This window comes from Amaranthus tricolor, chromosome 6, assembly GCF_026212465.1.
Source record: "Amaranthus tricolor cultivar Red isolate AtriRed21 chromosome 6, ASM2621246v1, whole genome shotgun sequence".
Classification (NCBI taxonomy): Eukaryota; Viridiplantae; Streptophyta; class Magnoliopsida; order Caryophyllales; family Amaranthaceae; genus Amaranthus; species Amaranthus tricolor.
Genome location: NC_080052.1, coordinates 21,631,419 through 21,648,353, shown reverse-complemented (window position 1 = coordinate 21,648,353; position 16,935 = coordinate 21,631,419). Strand labels below are relative to the sequence as shown.

Here is a 16,935-nt window from a genome sequence, read left to right as displayed (position 1 = left end):
TGTTAATGTCTAACATTCATCAACACACACCCAAGTTTGTCCATGTAAATAATATTTATTTGTTAACTTAATAAATTATCTTTACGTGAAATGATTTGGCATTGAAGAAATTTTAGAATTTTATTTTATTATTTTATATTTATTTTATTTTTTTTGTTTTTATTGTGATTTACATATTACCGTTATTAACTAGGAATTTCTAAGCCACACCCACCCAAGGCTTGTTGCTTCTAAGTTCTACTTCATTGGTTGGCCCCTTAGATTTATAACATCCACTAGTTAAGAGGGTAAGGTATCTTCTTTGTCAAATCTGATTGAATTAGATCTAAATTACTAAGGTTTAATTTGATTTGATCTAGATTGATTTAATCATATTTGTTTCAGTATAATTTGATCTGATCTAATCTGATATAGTTTAATTTTGTCTAATATGACCTGATCTTATTTGATTTATATAGTTTATGTTATTATAATATTTTGATAAATAATACTCCCTCTGTTCTTTATGATGCGTATTTAGAGATATTAAGGCTTAAAATTTACTAAAAAATGCGCACAAGGTGAAGTGGACAAACAAACAGTATCAGAGAGAATAATTGTTAAGATAATACTATTATTACACAAAATTCTTCTATGAGACGGTCTCACTATGAGATATATTTTATACTTGGGTTAAATAACCCAATAATGAAAACTTTTAGCTTATGGGCTACTTATTTTGAGGTCGCTTCACCGTGAGACGGTCTCATACAAGATGGGTTGTTGATATTATTATTATTATTATTATTATTATTATTATTATTATTGTAAGGGCAAAGGTTGAATTATTAAAAAATAAAAGGTTATGCTGATAGCAAATTAAGGGTAAATATTGGATTATTAAAAGATAATTCAAAGATGAGATTATTCACAGCGTATGGGTGAAATGTTGGATTATTAATATCAATTTTTCATAATAATAATAATAATAATAATAATAATAATAATAATAATAATAATGGCATGGTCTGATTTAATTAGTTTAGTCTGGATTGTTTTGGTCAGAAACTTTTTGTTCAAATCTAAATAGGTCTAATATGAAACTTTCTGATTCGATCGAAATAGTTCTGATATGATCTTATCTTATCTGATCTGTTTTGGTCTTGTCTAATTTGATTTCAACAAGAATAAGTAACCAGTCCAAAAAATAAGATGAACAGAACATGCTCTAAATATTAATTTTTTAATACAAAAAAAAACCATTATTTTATTACCCTAACGTTATTATGTGACTCCCACCTGGCAATAACACTAACAAAGTGGTTGTTTAGATTGACTATTTCACATAAATATAAATGCACATGATTTAATAGGTTGTTTTACTATAGTTCATTATAATTCGAAACTAAAGAACAAAATGTTTATTTTTGGCTTCGTTGAAATAAGAAACATGTAAATATTAATTTATAGTTGAAGTGTAAATCAAAATACCAGTAGATGAGAGAAGTTAGTGAATGAAGTGAACATAGAAAATAAGTTTGTAAATGAGATCAAAATAAAATGGTGGAATCATCGTTTCCGTAAAAGAAAGTTTTAGTAAAGTTTCATTTTTTTATTTTACTCAACAAATTTTCAACCCCTCCTAAAATCACTGATGTTGTAAAATGGGGGCTCTTTAACCGCATTCTTCTTTATAGATATAGAGTGTCATCTTCCTTCCTTCCCCTAGACCCTGCTCATTGTCTCTTTGAGCAGAATACACTAAATATGATAATAATGATAAGTAGTAGAATAATAATATTGCATTTACTCTTTAAAGTATCATCAATATCATATACAATTACAAACTAAAAAAAAATGTACGCATGTCAGCTTCCCATTAAAGATTCTATCATAATATATTTGTCAAATAACTTGCTGAAATCATTTGATTGAAAAACCAAATTTCAGATCATAAAATAAAGAGAATAAGACCGGATAATTCTTAGATGTTTATATTTCAAATTTTTAATAATTATTACATATCAATTGAAATTGAGGTAAAACATCCAATAATTCATGTTCATATGACTCAAAATGACCTAGTTGAATCAAAGGCTAGTATGAATGAGATCAAAATGACCTTTATTTGTTTGAAGTCATATATTTTACATACATTATATTTATTAGGGTTAAAACTAACTATGATTACAATAAATACTTGCCACAATAAATGATACATACTTTGTTTAGAACCAATTATATCACACTTTGAAACATTTAAATGTGTTATACATATGCCTATTGCATTCCTCTAATGTTAAAAAATGATTTCACATAGTTAGATGAGAATTATGTTCAATATATGAATGCCCGTTACTCATCAAATATTTATAACTAATAACTGTTAGGTTTATTTAATGTTAAACTTGTCGATTATACCTTCTATTCGTGTTTTCGCTCCCTTTTCAATTAGGTATGTTGCATTTTTTGTGCAACTCTACCACGATCCTATTATACGTTTTGCCCGACTCTACCACGGTCCAGTCGTGCGTTTTGTGCGATTGAGTTCATTTACCAGTGTCCTAAAAATCGAAACAAACTTTAAATGGTCGTTATTTATCGTTCTGTTGTCAGAATTTGACATATAATACTTTTGAAATCCAGTTTCTAATGTCACGAACTTTGAATTAATGTGATCTTTCTATCAAAAGTTATAGCCAAAAAAGTAAACATGTGTCAAGTATCAATTTTTAGTTAATCAGGCATAATAATATTAATTAACCCACTTTATTTTGCATTATTATTCTTGATATATTTACTTTATAATTTAAGTTTTGAGTTAATTAATAATAATAATTTTTGTTTAAATAACAATGAATTTAATTTAATTAATAATATTTTAATATGCACAAATTAATTTCTGTTCAATTAATAATAATATCAATATAAAATGCAAAATCATATAATTAATAATTACTTATGTGATCAAATTTATCAATCATATTGTTTGGAAGTTCAATCATGAAGTTAAGTGATTAGAGATGCTTTTCTTCTCTTCAAAGTGGTCTTCTTAAATCATCAATTTCATACCATATCATAACATAATTAAACAAAAATTATTATTAATTGAGATGCTTTTCTTCTTCTCTTCAAAGTGGTCTTCTTAAACCATCAATTTGATACCATAATTAAACAAAAATTACTATTAATTGAACATCGACAGCTCCATTTTTGCCTGAATTTCACGATTTAACTGCCAATGCAACGATACGGAAGATAAACCATCACTTTGATACCATATCATACTATACCATCATACGGAATAAATCCTGCTTATCAGATTCCGAGGTAGATGATACACAATTTACAAACCATACATGTACCCCTCTTAAGAGAGGGCAGAAGGAATGTGGTCAATTAGATCCCGAAAAGCTAGAACTCAACCAAAAAAGCGATGAAAATCGCTTATAACGTATTAGAAAGCTCCCTGTGCATTCCAACAAAAGCAAAATAAAAGGCGAACCATAAAAACCAATTATAAATAAATAAACCTTAAAATTAATCAGGACCTCTGTCATCTGCCTGAAAATGTAATCTAGCAATGCGATTAGTTTGGCTTTACTAACAATTTATAGAACCTATCCATAAAAAATGATCTTTTTCGGCCCTTCGATTCTGCGAGGGGAAACTGATTGTTGCAACTCAGCCGGAATTTTCCAGCTGAATTTGAGGCCTCTCTCCATTGCATCAGTAAGGAGAAAGTAATTCGTTTAGATCGAATGAAAAGTGCCATGTGTGCCTAATCAAAGCCGTATCGTATCTATGCAGTAGCACCAACCAGTTCTTTGCCAGGAGTTGCACGAGCAATGTTTTGGGGCTGCATTCAAGGAAAACGACACGTGAAATAGCTGATAAATACAAAAAAAGTTAATGGGTATTAATGAAATATGAATAGGGAGAACGTTGTAGCGATGAAATAATGGGCGTTACATGTTACGTAATGGTCAACACAGCGTTTTAACAGTGAAAATTCATGGACCGTTCTAAAAGTGAAATTTAACATCACGGCAACTAAACAGTTTACATAACAGACGTAACGTAATGTCCACCCAAAAAATGGATCCAAATTGGCTCATTAGCACCTTAACAGGCAACAAATGAAGACATTTATTAGAGTTTCTTTGGAATCATACCTCAGCCAATTCTTGTTCATGTTTAGGAATGAATGCAGTATCCACTTTCCCATTTTTGAAGTCCTGTGGATAAGCGAAAATAAGAAAATTAAACAAAATGGCTTATGAAACAATATAAAGGTTTCAAATCTAAGGAGAAACGATGATTAATGGAAAATATTAACCTCGATATCAAGAATGAGTTTGTGGTAGTCGATAGTTGTTGGTACCCCTGCAACAGAATTATCGGTCATTTCGATAATCATGATGGAAGGATGAGACTGTAAATCCAAGGGATGTTTTGACTTGTGAAATAAGCCAATACATTCGAACAACACAGTATTTGTTTCACTTTTTTCGACCAAACAAAAGATATACTCCTATATATAGTTAATTTCTTATTTAGAAACCAGAAGGGGATATAGTGACAATTGATACATCTTCAACTGTGAAACACAACACTTGCCTGTAATAATTGTATCATCAAGGGCCCTCTTCATACGAGCAATGGCTTTCTCTCGAGTTGGCGCCCAAACAATTAGCTACATTAAGAAAGAAGCCGAGTTAAACACAATTGCATTGGTCTTTGATATAAGGTATCAAGCACGTTCCCGAACCTGGGACGGTGAGACAAGTGATTAGTATGCAATGGCTTCCTGGTCATCCACTAGAAGGTACCCCACGGCCCACATTGCCCAAATAAGAATATAGAAGAATACATTGCCCAAGAATTCAAAATGAAGACATAATAGAGGGTATTGGTGTCATAAATATTAAAGAATACAAAATAAGAAAAAATTATTTCTATTGGTCTGGCATGTTTAAAGAAGACTAAAAAATGCACAATAACAAAAGTGAATAGTTGGAACTCGAAGGACAAGAGGAAAAGGTAATAGGAGTGAAGAATGAACCGATAAACTGAGATTTGCGAGACCATATTAGAATAGATAAGAACGAATGTAGTCTCAAAATATGTGGATAATCATACAATTTTTAGTTGTAAATACGAGGAGATATGGCAAAATAAAGTACTCCTATTTCTTTTCAAATGTCCCACTTACTTTTAGGTTACTATTCATTGATTACTCTTAATTTGTATTTTATTTTTAATCCATGTATTAAAACATAGTCAAATGAGATCTTGTTCGATTCGTCTCAATATAAGGTTTATTAATATCTAGTTTTTATAATTTTTTAATTATACACAATTATCGCTATTAAGTATTGAATTAGTGCATTGGCAAACGTGCAAAAAGCAAATGGGAGCTTTGAAATGAAATAGAGAGAGTGATTTTTGTTATCAACGACCCTTTATTTACGTGAACTTCCTATTTATGTAAAATTGCTTAGGAGGGTCAATGATCAATCAGAAACATATTCTTTGTTATCACAGACAAAGGTAAGGTTGTGTATAAGTGGGAGCTACTTAATAACATGGGGTAATTAAATATAGTTGTTGACGATCTCTTACTTTGATTTTGACCCAATATGTTGGGATTGAAGCTTTAGGAATTTTTCATTAATTCTATTAAGGTCCCTATGAGTGATAGTAGACAACATTTTTCACACATTCAACTTACAAAATTGACTTTCTCCACAATAAGGCATAAGATTCTTTTTTCTCCAACACATGAGGTAATTAGAAAGCAAATGCAGCAACTTTTTTGAAACTTCAATTTTTATGAAAGAAAATGAAGGTTTATCACTTAAATGGTAAAGCATATAACTTAAATGAGATAGAAAAATGCAAATAACTAACTCATACATAGTGATAAAATAAAAAAATAAATACTAGGTACACAATTTTTTTCTTGTACAAATGAAGATTCGAATTTCTACCACTAAAAGAGAGAAGACAGTACAACAAAACTCCCTCAATTCCTACATATTTTGAGCCATATTCCATTGCAGATTGCATTTTAAATAAATGGCATTCACATCAGTGTCCATTATTGTTCACATAGTCCTCACCAATTATTCTAACGTATACAACAAGTCACCCCACCCAACGTAACTCTTAAATAAGCACACCAAAGGAATGGAAAACATTCAGGAACACAAGGACTCATGAAAAACAAGAATGTTTATGAGTATAAGACATAAGACAAAGGAATGACCATAGATACAAACAAAAATTCAGGATACAGATATAAAGGTAACTTGAACTGATAAACAAACCTTGCCAAGTAGAGAATCATAACTTGGTGGAACAACATAACCTGGATAAACATGGCTATCCATCCTCACAAATGGTCCTCCAGCAGGCAAGTAACTCGTTACCTTCCCTGAGGAAAAAAATAGATATAAGTTTCAAATTATAGGATCACCAAATACTGGCAAGTGCATTTAGAAGAGAGCGAGTTAGAGGAAATAACAGATGTAATGGACAATAAACAGTGCCCAACAGTTTTCACCTGGTGTGTGACAAATTTCAAATTATTAGTGACTTAATGGTGTGGAGATTTGACCTTATTCCCAAATCGCTAAGGTTCACCTTGACTCTGTTTGAGGTCCAATTCAACATTGTGTTATGCTACTAGTATGTTTGTACGTGAGCGCGTCTGGGAAATGTCCAATATATCTGGAGTCTTTTTTATTGTCTTAGTGCTGAATCCTAGAGGCAAATAATACTAAATTAGTTAGGAGTGTTGTTTATTATTTTGATTATGTTTTGTTGTAATTACAGATGAATTGTTAGAATCCTAGAGACAAATAATCAGAGTACGTAGCTAAACTTGTAGCTAAAAAGTATTGTTTGCAGGTTATAGCATGCTTAAATCTAGTCTACTACTTGGGATATTTTTTAAACTAAAGTCCCGGTTGTTTTACGATTTTTGGTATTAAGGCTGAACAACTTGTATAAATACAAACTATTAGAACTTGTAAATTCAGTTTATTTGTTGATTATCTGATTGTAAGTTTTGATTAGTTAGCTAAATAAATATCCGCTTATCCAATTTTGTGAGTGAAGCAATGTCGTTTAAATTTGATTTATTTGTTCTTGAGAGTGAAGCACGAGAAGACATTTAATTATGAGTGAAGCAATCAAACAAGGGTGCAAAAACTGATTGAAATTTCGCCTTAAAAAGGATTTCAAGATCACTGTTATAAAGGAGACTTTCCTTTGCAAATATCTATCTATTATTTTATCCAATGTTTGAGTTGATTACTACCCAAAGACTGTGCAGTTAGTTTTTCCTCACTTCTTACTCAAGGAATCCTCGCCTTATATCATCGCAAGTTGGTCTTCAATCAAACACTAAGAATTCAAATGGATAGAGCCCTAGTGAAGCTATTTGCTCACCACATTGGATAACAATGCTTCACAAATCACACCAAAGATTTAATATTCAAGCACAAAATATTCCTTCAAATTGGAATGGAATAAGCTTGTTTGACAATCCCCTATTAAATTTAGCAAAATAACAAATCAAAAAGATAAATCGGATCTCAGCAGAATCAGAGGAGCTTTAAGGGCAGAGAAAGGAAGGACGGTGTGTAAGACACTAAGTCCAACAATCCCCTATTAAATTTAGCAAAATAACAAATCAATTTCAGAAATAAAAACAATCATTGAAACGAAAAACAATTTAGCGTAACTGTAAAGACATGCTAAGAATTACAATTTCTTTTAGCCACAAATAAAAATTTACATGGCATGAGAATGCCAAAGAATTAAAAAGAGACTCATCATTCTTGGCCACAAAAATATCAGAATAACGAGAAAATATCAATTATTATTGATTGTAGATATCACGCACATGGGTCAAACTACGACGTTATGCTAATAGCCTATATAAACAAAGTGAAGCAGCATCTAGGAAACTACACATCCCTAGAAAAATTAAATTCTTTTTTTGGGGATGGGGGTCAGAATCAAAATACAGGTAGCCAGAAGCGTAACTTGAGGGACACGAACAGAGTACAAATAGAGTTTAAATTTAATTCCAAACAATGTAACAAATAAATCATACCAGGCCCAGGTCGAAAACCTTTGAATGCGTCTTCTGCATTAATTCGACACTCAATTGAATGACCTTTAAGCACTATATCTTCCTGCAGATAGAATAGAATGAATTAATACTGCAGTCCCGTAACTGGCAAAGATGAGCCTTGAACATATAGTAATGTATACCTGTTTGTAGCGGAGCTTTTCACCCATGGCTACTCGAATTTGCTCCTCGATTAAGTCAACTGATGATATCATTTCCGTCACTGGATGCTCAACCTATATACAGAAAAAAGAAACATAAAAGCTAAAAACCTTAACAAGGAAAATTTACTCAGTTCCACACGATTTTATTTCCTAAATTTTTCTACCTGGATCCGGGTGTTCATCTCCATGAAGTAGAAAGAACCTCTTTCATCCAAAAGGAACTCCACTGTTCCTACACCAATGTAACCAATTGATGCTGCTGCAGCTACAGCAGCATCGCCCATGGCTTTCCTTATCTCTGGAGTCAAGGCAGGAGAAGGTGCTTCTTCAAGCAGCTTTTGGTTCCTTCTCTGGAAAAAAACAAACATCAGCAAACTATGTAGGAATGCTGAAACTTAGGATTGAAGGATAAGCAAGGTCAGTAAGAGAAGAAAGGTTTTTCATGGGTTTGCCCAAAAAGTAGTTCAAGTGACAGAATGAGAAGCTCACAAGTCTTTGGACACTGGGACTTTATCTTAGCAAGAAAAAGAAATTTTGGCGGAATTTCGAAAATAGTAGAAGTGTACGAAGACAACTATTTTCTATGATGATACTGCAATGCCGGCAATAATGGATCAAAATTCAAAACTGACAAATTAGATCTCAATATATATATATATATATTCCAGAATTCTGTTAAAATAACAATAAAAAGATTCTCCAGTTCTCTTTCAACCCCGTTCCCTTTTCCCTCTTCATACAAAACAAATGAGATATATTATGCCTAAGACAACAAACCATAAAAGAAAATGAACAGCATATTGCCATAGCCATATCAATCCATAGGAAGATAAGAGTCATAAAATATACCGCTCAATAACGACATAAAATCAGTTTATGTTCACAATAGAAATATTTATTGTCACAGGAAAACACACTTTTTAAAGTCAGTAGATCACTTATGAATATGATGCCTGATGTTCAAGTTTAATCACCCCCACCCCCACAAATACACTATTTTTTGAATTTTCAACATAATTGTATACATTATCCAGACCAGCATCTTAAAGTATTTCTCTTTCTATTAAGCAGCAGAATTCCCACTTCATGGTGTTAGAGTTAACGTAGGCAAGAGACTCAATATTAATACCTAAAACAAAAATATAGATACAATTCATTTGAGAATCCAGAACCCCCACATATCTCCCCCTGCCCCTGCTCCCCTATTGCAAAGAAAAATATCTAGTTTAAAAAGTATCAATTTAACATCTGGTAGCACGAAAAGAAGAACTCACAAAAAGAAATAACTTTTAACCATTAAGGAACTAGCATGTAGAAAGAAAGCAATTGAGATTATACCTGAATACTGCAATCACGCTCTCCAAAGTGAACAACATTCCCATATTTATCAGCAAGAACCTGTCGAAGTAGCAATATAAAATTAGCATATAACTCATATGACCAAGAGAATCACAATGCAGGTAGCAGCTCAGATCCAATGAAAACTTCACTTTCAACCACCTATCCTATATAGATTTTCATACCCATACATATACATGTAACTTAATTTACACGTGACAAATGTTCACAACTTTGACATTTGATAAGAAATATAAAACTTTAAGAAGAATTGCAAGACCAAATAACAGAAATGATAATAGTTAATATCACATGATAGAGAAACAGTTGAGAAAAGCAATGTTATGGAGCTTCTCCTTGTACAATAATACAATTAATACTCCCAATAAATTACTTGGGAACGGGAACTCTTACAAATGTGCTTTAATTCTCAAATGTTTGGCCCGATTTTACTTTCTCTGTTTGATAAATACTTCCAAACATGGAATAAAAACTCCTTTGTTACATTAAGTACCGCCCTTTATGTAACCAGTATGAGAGTTTTGCGATGTTAAATCCCATTATATAACGGTGCATGACTTTTCAAAATCAAAATGCTGCGTCACCCGTTACGCAACATGTAACGCCCAACGATGTTTCACCATTACAACATTATTTGTTTCCCCGTTAAAATTTCATTAATCCTTGTTAACTTCAATTATTAAGATCTCTTAAATTATAGTTACTCATAATTTTAGTTAAACAAAATAATTAACTAATAAGTTGATTAATTATACACTAAAATTACCTCATATAGTGCAATTATAATAGCTTTGGGCATATTTTTTAGCATTATAATAGTAGTTTAACAACAACAATGCAATTATTAGTTTGAAACTCCCCTTATGTAATATTTTTTCAAAAGTATTCACGCTGCAACGGACGCGATTCGCGTTATCACTTCGTTATAGCCGTTTTCTTCAACACCGTAACCATTTACGCAAATGCATCGGCGACCGCGGTTTTTGCTCATGCTTCCAAAACGTAGGTCAAACACTTACTTAAATTGAAAGATAAAACAGAAACAGAATAAAATTGCTTTAAACGCGGGAAAGACAAGATTTAAAGCCCCAAATAGATAATAAAAAATTTAAATATTATATAATATATATATATATATATATATATATATATATATATATATATATATATATATATATATATATATTAATCAAAACAAATAGAAACGTCAATCATCTTATTTCAATTTTGAATCCTTTTAGACAACTAGATTTTATGACGGAAACAGTTATCGCTGTCCCTCTATAGATTTTCCTTTTTCTTTACTCAATAAAGCATCTATATCAACTATCAGCAACCCCCATCCTACCCTCCACCAAATCTAGAGTGAAGAAAACTAAGAAAAATTTCTATATTATCATGCACTTATATCACAAGAATGGACGCCGCCAGGAAGATTATCACAGTTTATCATCTGCCTCTTCTTTTAGCCAAATCCCTTCCTAAATACATTTCAAAAAGTCCAATTTTTATCGCAAATCTTGCTACTCCAAAAAATACTGAGAATACATTATACGTACAATAGCGGCCTCCAGATTGATTGCCAAATACCTGAAATTCAATATGCCTTGGATTTTGTACAAACTTTTCCAAATAAACTCCATCATTTCCGAATGCAGCTGCAGCCTCACTCTTAGCTTGCTGGAGAAAATAATTACAGAAATTAAAAAGAGTCAATAGGATTCAATTTTCATTTGGACATTCATGCACCAATATCAAGCATTTAACCAGTAGATGAAATATTAATGCTTGAACTTACAAAAAAACTAATGCATTTTTATTTTCAAGCAAGAAAAAATTTCATAAAAAAAGCATTTGTGATGACAATAAAAGTTAAAAAAAGCTTAGTAAAGAAGCAATTTAATGCTACCTGAAGCAACTTTACAAATTCATCTGGTTCCTTAGCAAGACGCATCCCACGTCCTCCACCTCCAGCGGTTGCCTGCCAGATTCAGGTTTTAACAGTAGTAAGTCCCCAGGTATTGTAAAGATTTTTGGTATTGGAACATTGCATGTCATTCATAAAGTAAGTGTTTTATGAAATTATATTATCATGCAAATTCTTAAACAATTAAACTCTATGCACAAGCTACAAATAAAACTTAGTAATTTCACTTATGTTTTCATATCAAAAAATAAAATTCATTAAGGTGCAGTTGCTCATACACCAAGATCCATTACAATATCAGGCTGAGCAACCGAACAGTATATGCATTCATATTTACACCTTGAATCATAATGTACAAGTGTATTCCTACCAAATAGCACTAACTTATAGTTTACTAACTATGTGAAATAAACAATTTAGAGAAAACCAGTATATGCATTTAACATGATTGAACTTTTTCTTACACTTTAAAAGCTATTGAACCATTTGTAGTAAAGCAGTTGATTTCAAGTTGAGTCCATACACCTTGAATCATAATGTGCAAGTGTGATCTTACCAAACAGCACTAACTTATGGTATACCAACTATGTGAAATAAACAATTTAGAGAAAACCAGTATATGCGTTTAACATGATTGAACTTTTTCTTACACTTCAAAAGCAATTGAACCATTTGTAGTAAAGCAGGTGATTTCAAGTTGAGTCCATACAGTAGACAAAATAAGAACCTACCTTAATCATAACAGGGAAGCCAATCTCGTGAGCAAGCTTAATAGCTTCCTCTGTGCTCTGTTACAGAAGACAAAGGCACATATTAAAAAGTCTAATCCCACAAGAAAAGAAGGTCCTGGTACTGCACACAGAATAACAACAAATTGCAAAACTTTGGGATATTGTTATCAATTGTACCTGTAACAATCCATCACTTCCTGGAACAGTTGGAACACCAGCTTTTTTCATAGTATCTCTAGCAGTAGACTTGTCACCCATAACACGAATGCTGTCTGGCTGCATATATAAGGGTGTGAACATATGGAAGTAAAACATGGCACATACTAGGTTTGCATGAATAGAAATCAATAACCAGGTAAAAGCTTGGGAGAAACCAAATGAGAAACAACCTTTACTCAATAGAAGAGTTAAATATCAAACTCAATGTGCTTTTTTTATTTCCTTTTTAATACTTTTAGTTCGTCATTTCTTTTGATTTGTTGATTCATATGGGGCAAGAGTAACTATTAGAACATCACTTGATCAGAGTAAGTATTTAGCATGCCTGTGTGCGTTGGTCCGTTGGACAACAACTATGTTCCACTCTCATTAGTAAGGAACTAAGGATACAATATAAGAACAAAATACTACATTTGACGCTTAAATTTGGGCTAAAATAAATTGGAAGTCCCCGATAAAAGCAAGAAACAACTTCAGCTCTCAGATTGACCTTTTTAAAAGATGAAAAACATTAGTTTGAGCAACATAGGGGTTGCATTTCCAATCGCATCTATTTATGAAAAGTGAAATACATAATTGATTTCTTTAATTATCAAAAATTTTGAAGTGTTACATAATCAATAGACACGAATGTCAGTAGAGAAGATTCCACAATTTCTCCTTATGTAAATTATGTATTCCAGAATGTTACAATAAAAAGATACTAGCATAATATAAAACAAGGCTGCAACGCATCGCGTTGGCCGCGTTGTAAATGTTTTCAAAATAAACGAACCGATATTCCCTGTGTTATAATGGTGTAAAAAATCACATATTAGCCTGTATCAAGGGATAGCTTATGGTTTTGACCGGTAATTAAGCGTTACGATAACCACATCACTTCCGTTACCGTATCACCGTTCCGTCATCGCGATAGCAACTGTTACCACATTTTTACACTATGGATACTAGTTCATTTATCTACATTATAAGGCAACATATTAAAAATTTGTATTAGGTAAATTAGTGTTATGTCAAATTTTAGTTTCGGCTAATAAGATTACAGAAAAGGCTATTAAAACAGGTTACAATAAATTTCATCTAAATTTTTCTGATTTTGTTCATTTTAAACATAAATTTTTACATTGACATGAGATTTGATGAAGAACCTGCAAAATTTGTAACTAGCATCAATGGAATTACTTACATTAGGTCCAATAAAATTTATGCCATGTTCTCTACACATCTCAACAAAGACAGCATTCTCAGCAAGAAAGCCATATCCAGGATGCAACATACTGCATCCTCGGCTCACAGCAGCTGATAGAACATTGGGGATCACCAAGTATCTGCACAAAATGAATCAGAAGAACTAATATATGACAACAAATGGATTATCAACAGGTTTCCCTTCACAAAACATTTGCAGAGAAATCCATCTAGTATGATTTCAATGTGTCCTGACTCCAGTGTAGAATACTCCCTCCTATTCATCCCAAGGGTTTGCCTGGATTGGCTGAACTAAAGGCTAAAAATTACCACTTAAATATTCTGGATCAATTTAAATGCCTGGATTTAAAGGAAAAATTAAAGAGAGTAAACGATTCCCCTAAATTTGGGGATAAATAATCACTCTACCCTCCCCCAGAGGAAATATTTAAGGGAATAAAAATCCTTGTAGCAGCCTCCTTATATCTATTGCCACCACCGCTCACGAAACCACCACCGCCACCCAACAAAACTCAAAATCTATTAAAGAACTCAAATTAAAATTTTAAGATCCATAAAAGCACAACTCATAAGCAGCCCCAAATATCTCAAATGAGCAAGAAAGATAAGATTTTAATTCAATATTACTAAAAAAAAAAATCAAGATCTGAAATTTGTTCCATTTCATAATTAATCTGCAATGCAAAAAGAAAAAATACAGTGGTGGTCATCGACTTTATGATGGTGATTGTGGTGTGGTTTGAGTAAGGTTGAAGGTTTTCATGGTGGATTGCTTATGGTGTGTGATGATTCAAGAATTTTGTTGTGGAGAAGAAAGATTTATAGCAGGAGAGAGTGGAATACAAAAGACAAGAATAATGCCAAACCTCAATATTTAATGCTCCACCCAATTTTTTTCCCCAAAAAAATTTATGTTGTACTATTGTCCTAAAATTATTTACTCCCTAAATTTTTATGTGTAATACAGGCAGGCCATAAGTGTCTCATTTCCTTATTGGGTCAAGTCACCCTGAATGTTTCATTTCTATTTTAGGTATGTTAACTTAACTAATTTATACCTATTAAACTCAACTTTTTTACACCTTTACACTTATTAACCCCACTTTATACCTATAAAAATTTAAAAACTCTACACTTTTCTCTTACATATGTGGTCCCATTTGACGAACTAAAAGATAGTGAAAAGTCAAATGGGACACTTAGGACGAATAGGAGGGAGTAACAAAACACTAAGTGAAATTTCTTATTCAGCATACACTCAATTATTCATAGGCAAGGAAATTTCTTCAAAGGGCTACTATCTGCAGTCTGTGGCTCTGCGCAGCTGAGAGGCAGTTGTTATACTGTGAGAGCTACTCAATCATCCATAACCTTCTATACGTAAAATTTCGGAAACAGAGGGTTTTAAATAACTCTTTCGAATATCGTGATTGCATCAAAGCGGTGTACATTTCGCAAGATCTCGAAGACTATCACTCCAAAAATCCAACGAAATGGGAATTTAGAAATTAGTAATGTGATAAATGAATAGAGTGGCTGGATTATGTAAGGGATATCACATTGCACCAACAATAATTACGGAAATTCTGAAAACTATATTGCAAAATCAAAGTTTAGGACGGATGCTTACGATTGGTTACTTGGAGCTTCACCAATACAAACCGATTCATCAGCCAGTTTGACATGGAGTGCATCCTTGTCTATGGTTGAATAGACAGCAACACAAGGAATACCCATTTCATGAGCAGTTCGAATCACACGAACTGCAATTTCACCTCTGTTTGCTACCAAAATTTTATCACCACGACAAGTTGCAGCAAGAGCCCCGCCACATTTCTTTGACTTTCGGTTTATCTTTAATACCTTAGCTGCTTGGCCAGGAAAATTCACCCTGCTCCCCACCACCAAACTAGACGGAGCTGTCCAGATTTGCTTGTTCTGCCTCATCCATAAGCCCTACGATTTAAGTTCATTTGCCAAAAAAAGCCATGAACACACCATCAAGTTTGCATTGCAAAAAACTTGTTTGACCAAAACAAAAAATAGGAAACCCAGAATATCATAATTTCCAAGCATTTTTGAGATTGGGTTTAAACAAGGAAAACTAGTAGACATTGCCTGTATAACCAACCATCATATCATCATATTGGGTTTTTTGTTTGCATTTTGCATGTATTTGTCGGGCTAAGGGTCTCACTAGCTCCAACCTCTTTATCTCCTCTGATTATGAGCGGAATATACAGGTTATATGATGATGATTAATAATGTCATTCGTGAATTCCAATTTTTCATAATCATACTAAATTCCACAGTAACTAATTCAAAACAAAGCCTTAACAATTTACAGAATTTAGCATTATAAATGAACAAATATAAAGAAAAATAAAACCCAACAAAAAGTACTCACAGGTGTAGAGGATGGAGCAGTAATAGATTTGCAAACCAAAAAAGCATCCATGTTTGCTGATCAAAACCCTGAAAATAGCATTCACCAAAACCCAATTCAAATTAATACCAGATTCTAAATCAATAATTGCAAGTTGAAATTCGAAAATTTATACCGACCAAGACAAATTAGAGATCTCTAAAACCCAATCCAAATTTTTCTAAAAAAATCAAGCGGGCTAAGAAAGACAATGCAGATTTGTTGGGGTGATGGAAAAAGAGGGTAGTAGTTGAAGAAGCAGAGAGGTTGTTGAACTGTTGAAATTGCTGCTGTAGATTGAGGAAGTGCTACTAAATCTAGAAGTGATTGAGAGGTAAGACGACGATATAAACGATGTACTCCTAAAATGAGAGCAACAAATGAGAAAGTAGTAATTCTTACGATTACGAGGTACTCTATCCATTTTCTAAGTTTGCTATTGAAAGTGACAATTTTGTTCAATAACTGTTAATCATCCTTTTATATACTAAATTGAATACTATTTAATGACACGTGTTAGTTTCTAGTAAAAATTTTTCCATTTAAATTAGTTTTGCACAAGTACTTTCTTATAACTTTATTATAGTTTTCAAGATTATTATATATTAATACATGTTATTGCAATAAGTTTGACTGATTGAAAATAAATTTTCTTTCTTTTATATGCGTCGGAATATTATATGCGATTTTAGTAAGATTGAAAATAATTTTTTTTAAAGATTTATCATCTATATATTAATACAAATTACTTTGATACTTTTTACCTCTGAATTGAG

General features: G+C 32.3%; 1 protein-coding gene across 1 annotated transcript; it reads right to left on the bottom strand.

The window, feature by feature from the left end:
* Positions 1-3,474: 3,474 nt before the first annotated feature.
* Positions 3,475-16,538, bottom strand: LOC130815077 (biotin carboxylase 2, chloroplastic). The gene is made up of 17 exons (XM_057681416.1): positions 16,300-16,538; positions 16,142-16,209; positions 15,365-15,690; positions 13,712-13,853; positions 12,484-12,582; positions 12,307-12,363; positions 11,558-11,629; positions 11,239-11,328; positions 9,628-9,687; positions 8,454-8,639; positions 8,269-8,361; positions 8,108-8,189; positions 6,312-6,418; positions 4,600-4,675; positions 4,319-4,365; positions 4,155-4,217; positions 3,475-3,838 (listed from the first exon to the last, which is right to left on the bottom strand). The coding sequence occupies exons 2-17, from the start codon at positions 16,190-16,192 to the stop codon at positions 3,782-3,784; spliced, it is 1,608 nt and encodes a 535-aa protein (XP_057537399.1). The 5' UTR covers positions 16,193-16,209; positions 16,300-16,538; the 3' UTR covers positions 3,475-3,781.
* Positions 16,539-16,935: the final 397 nt, after the last annotated feature.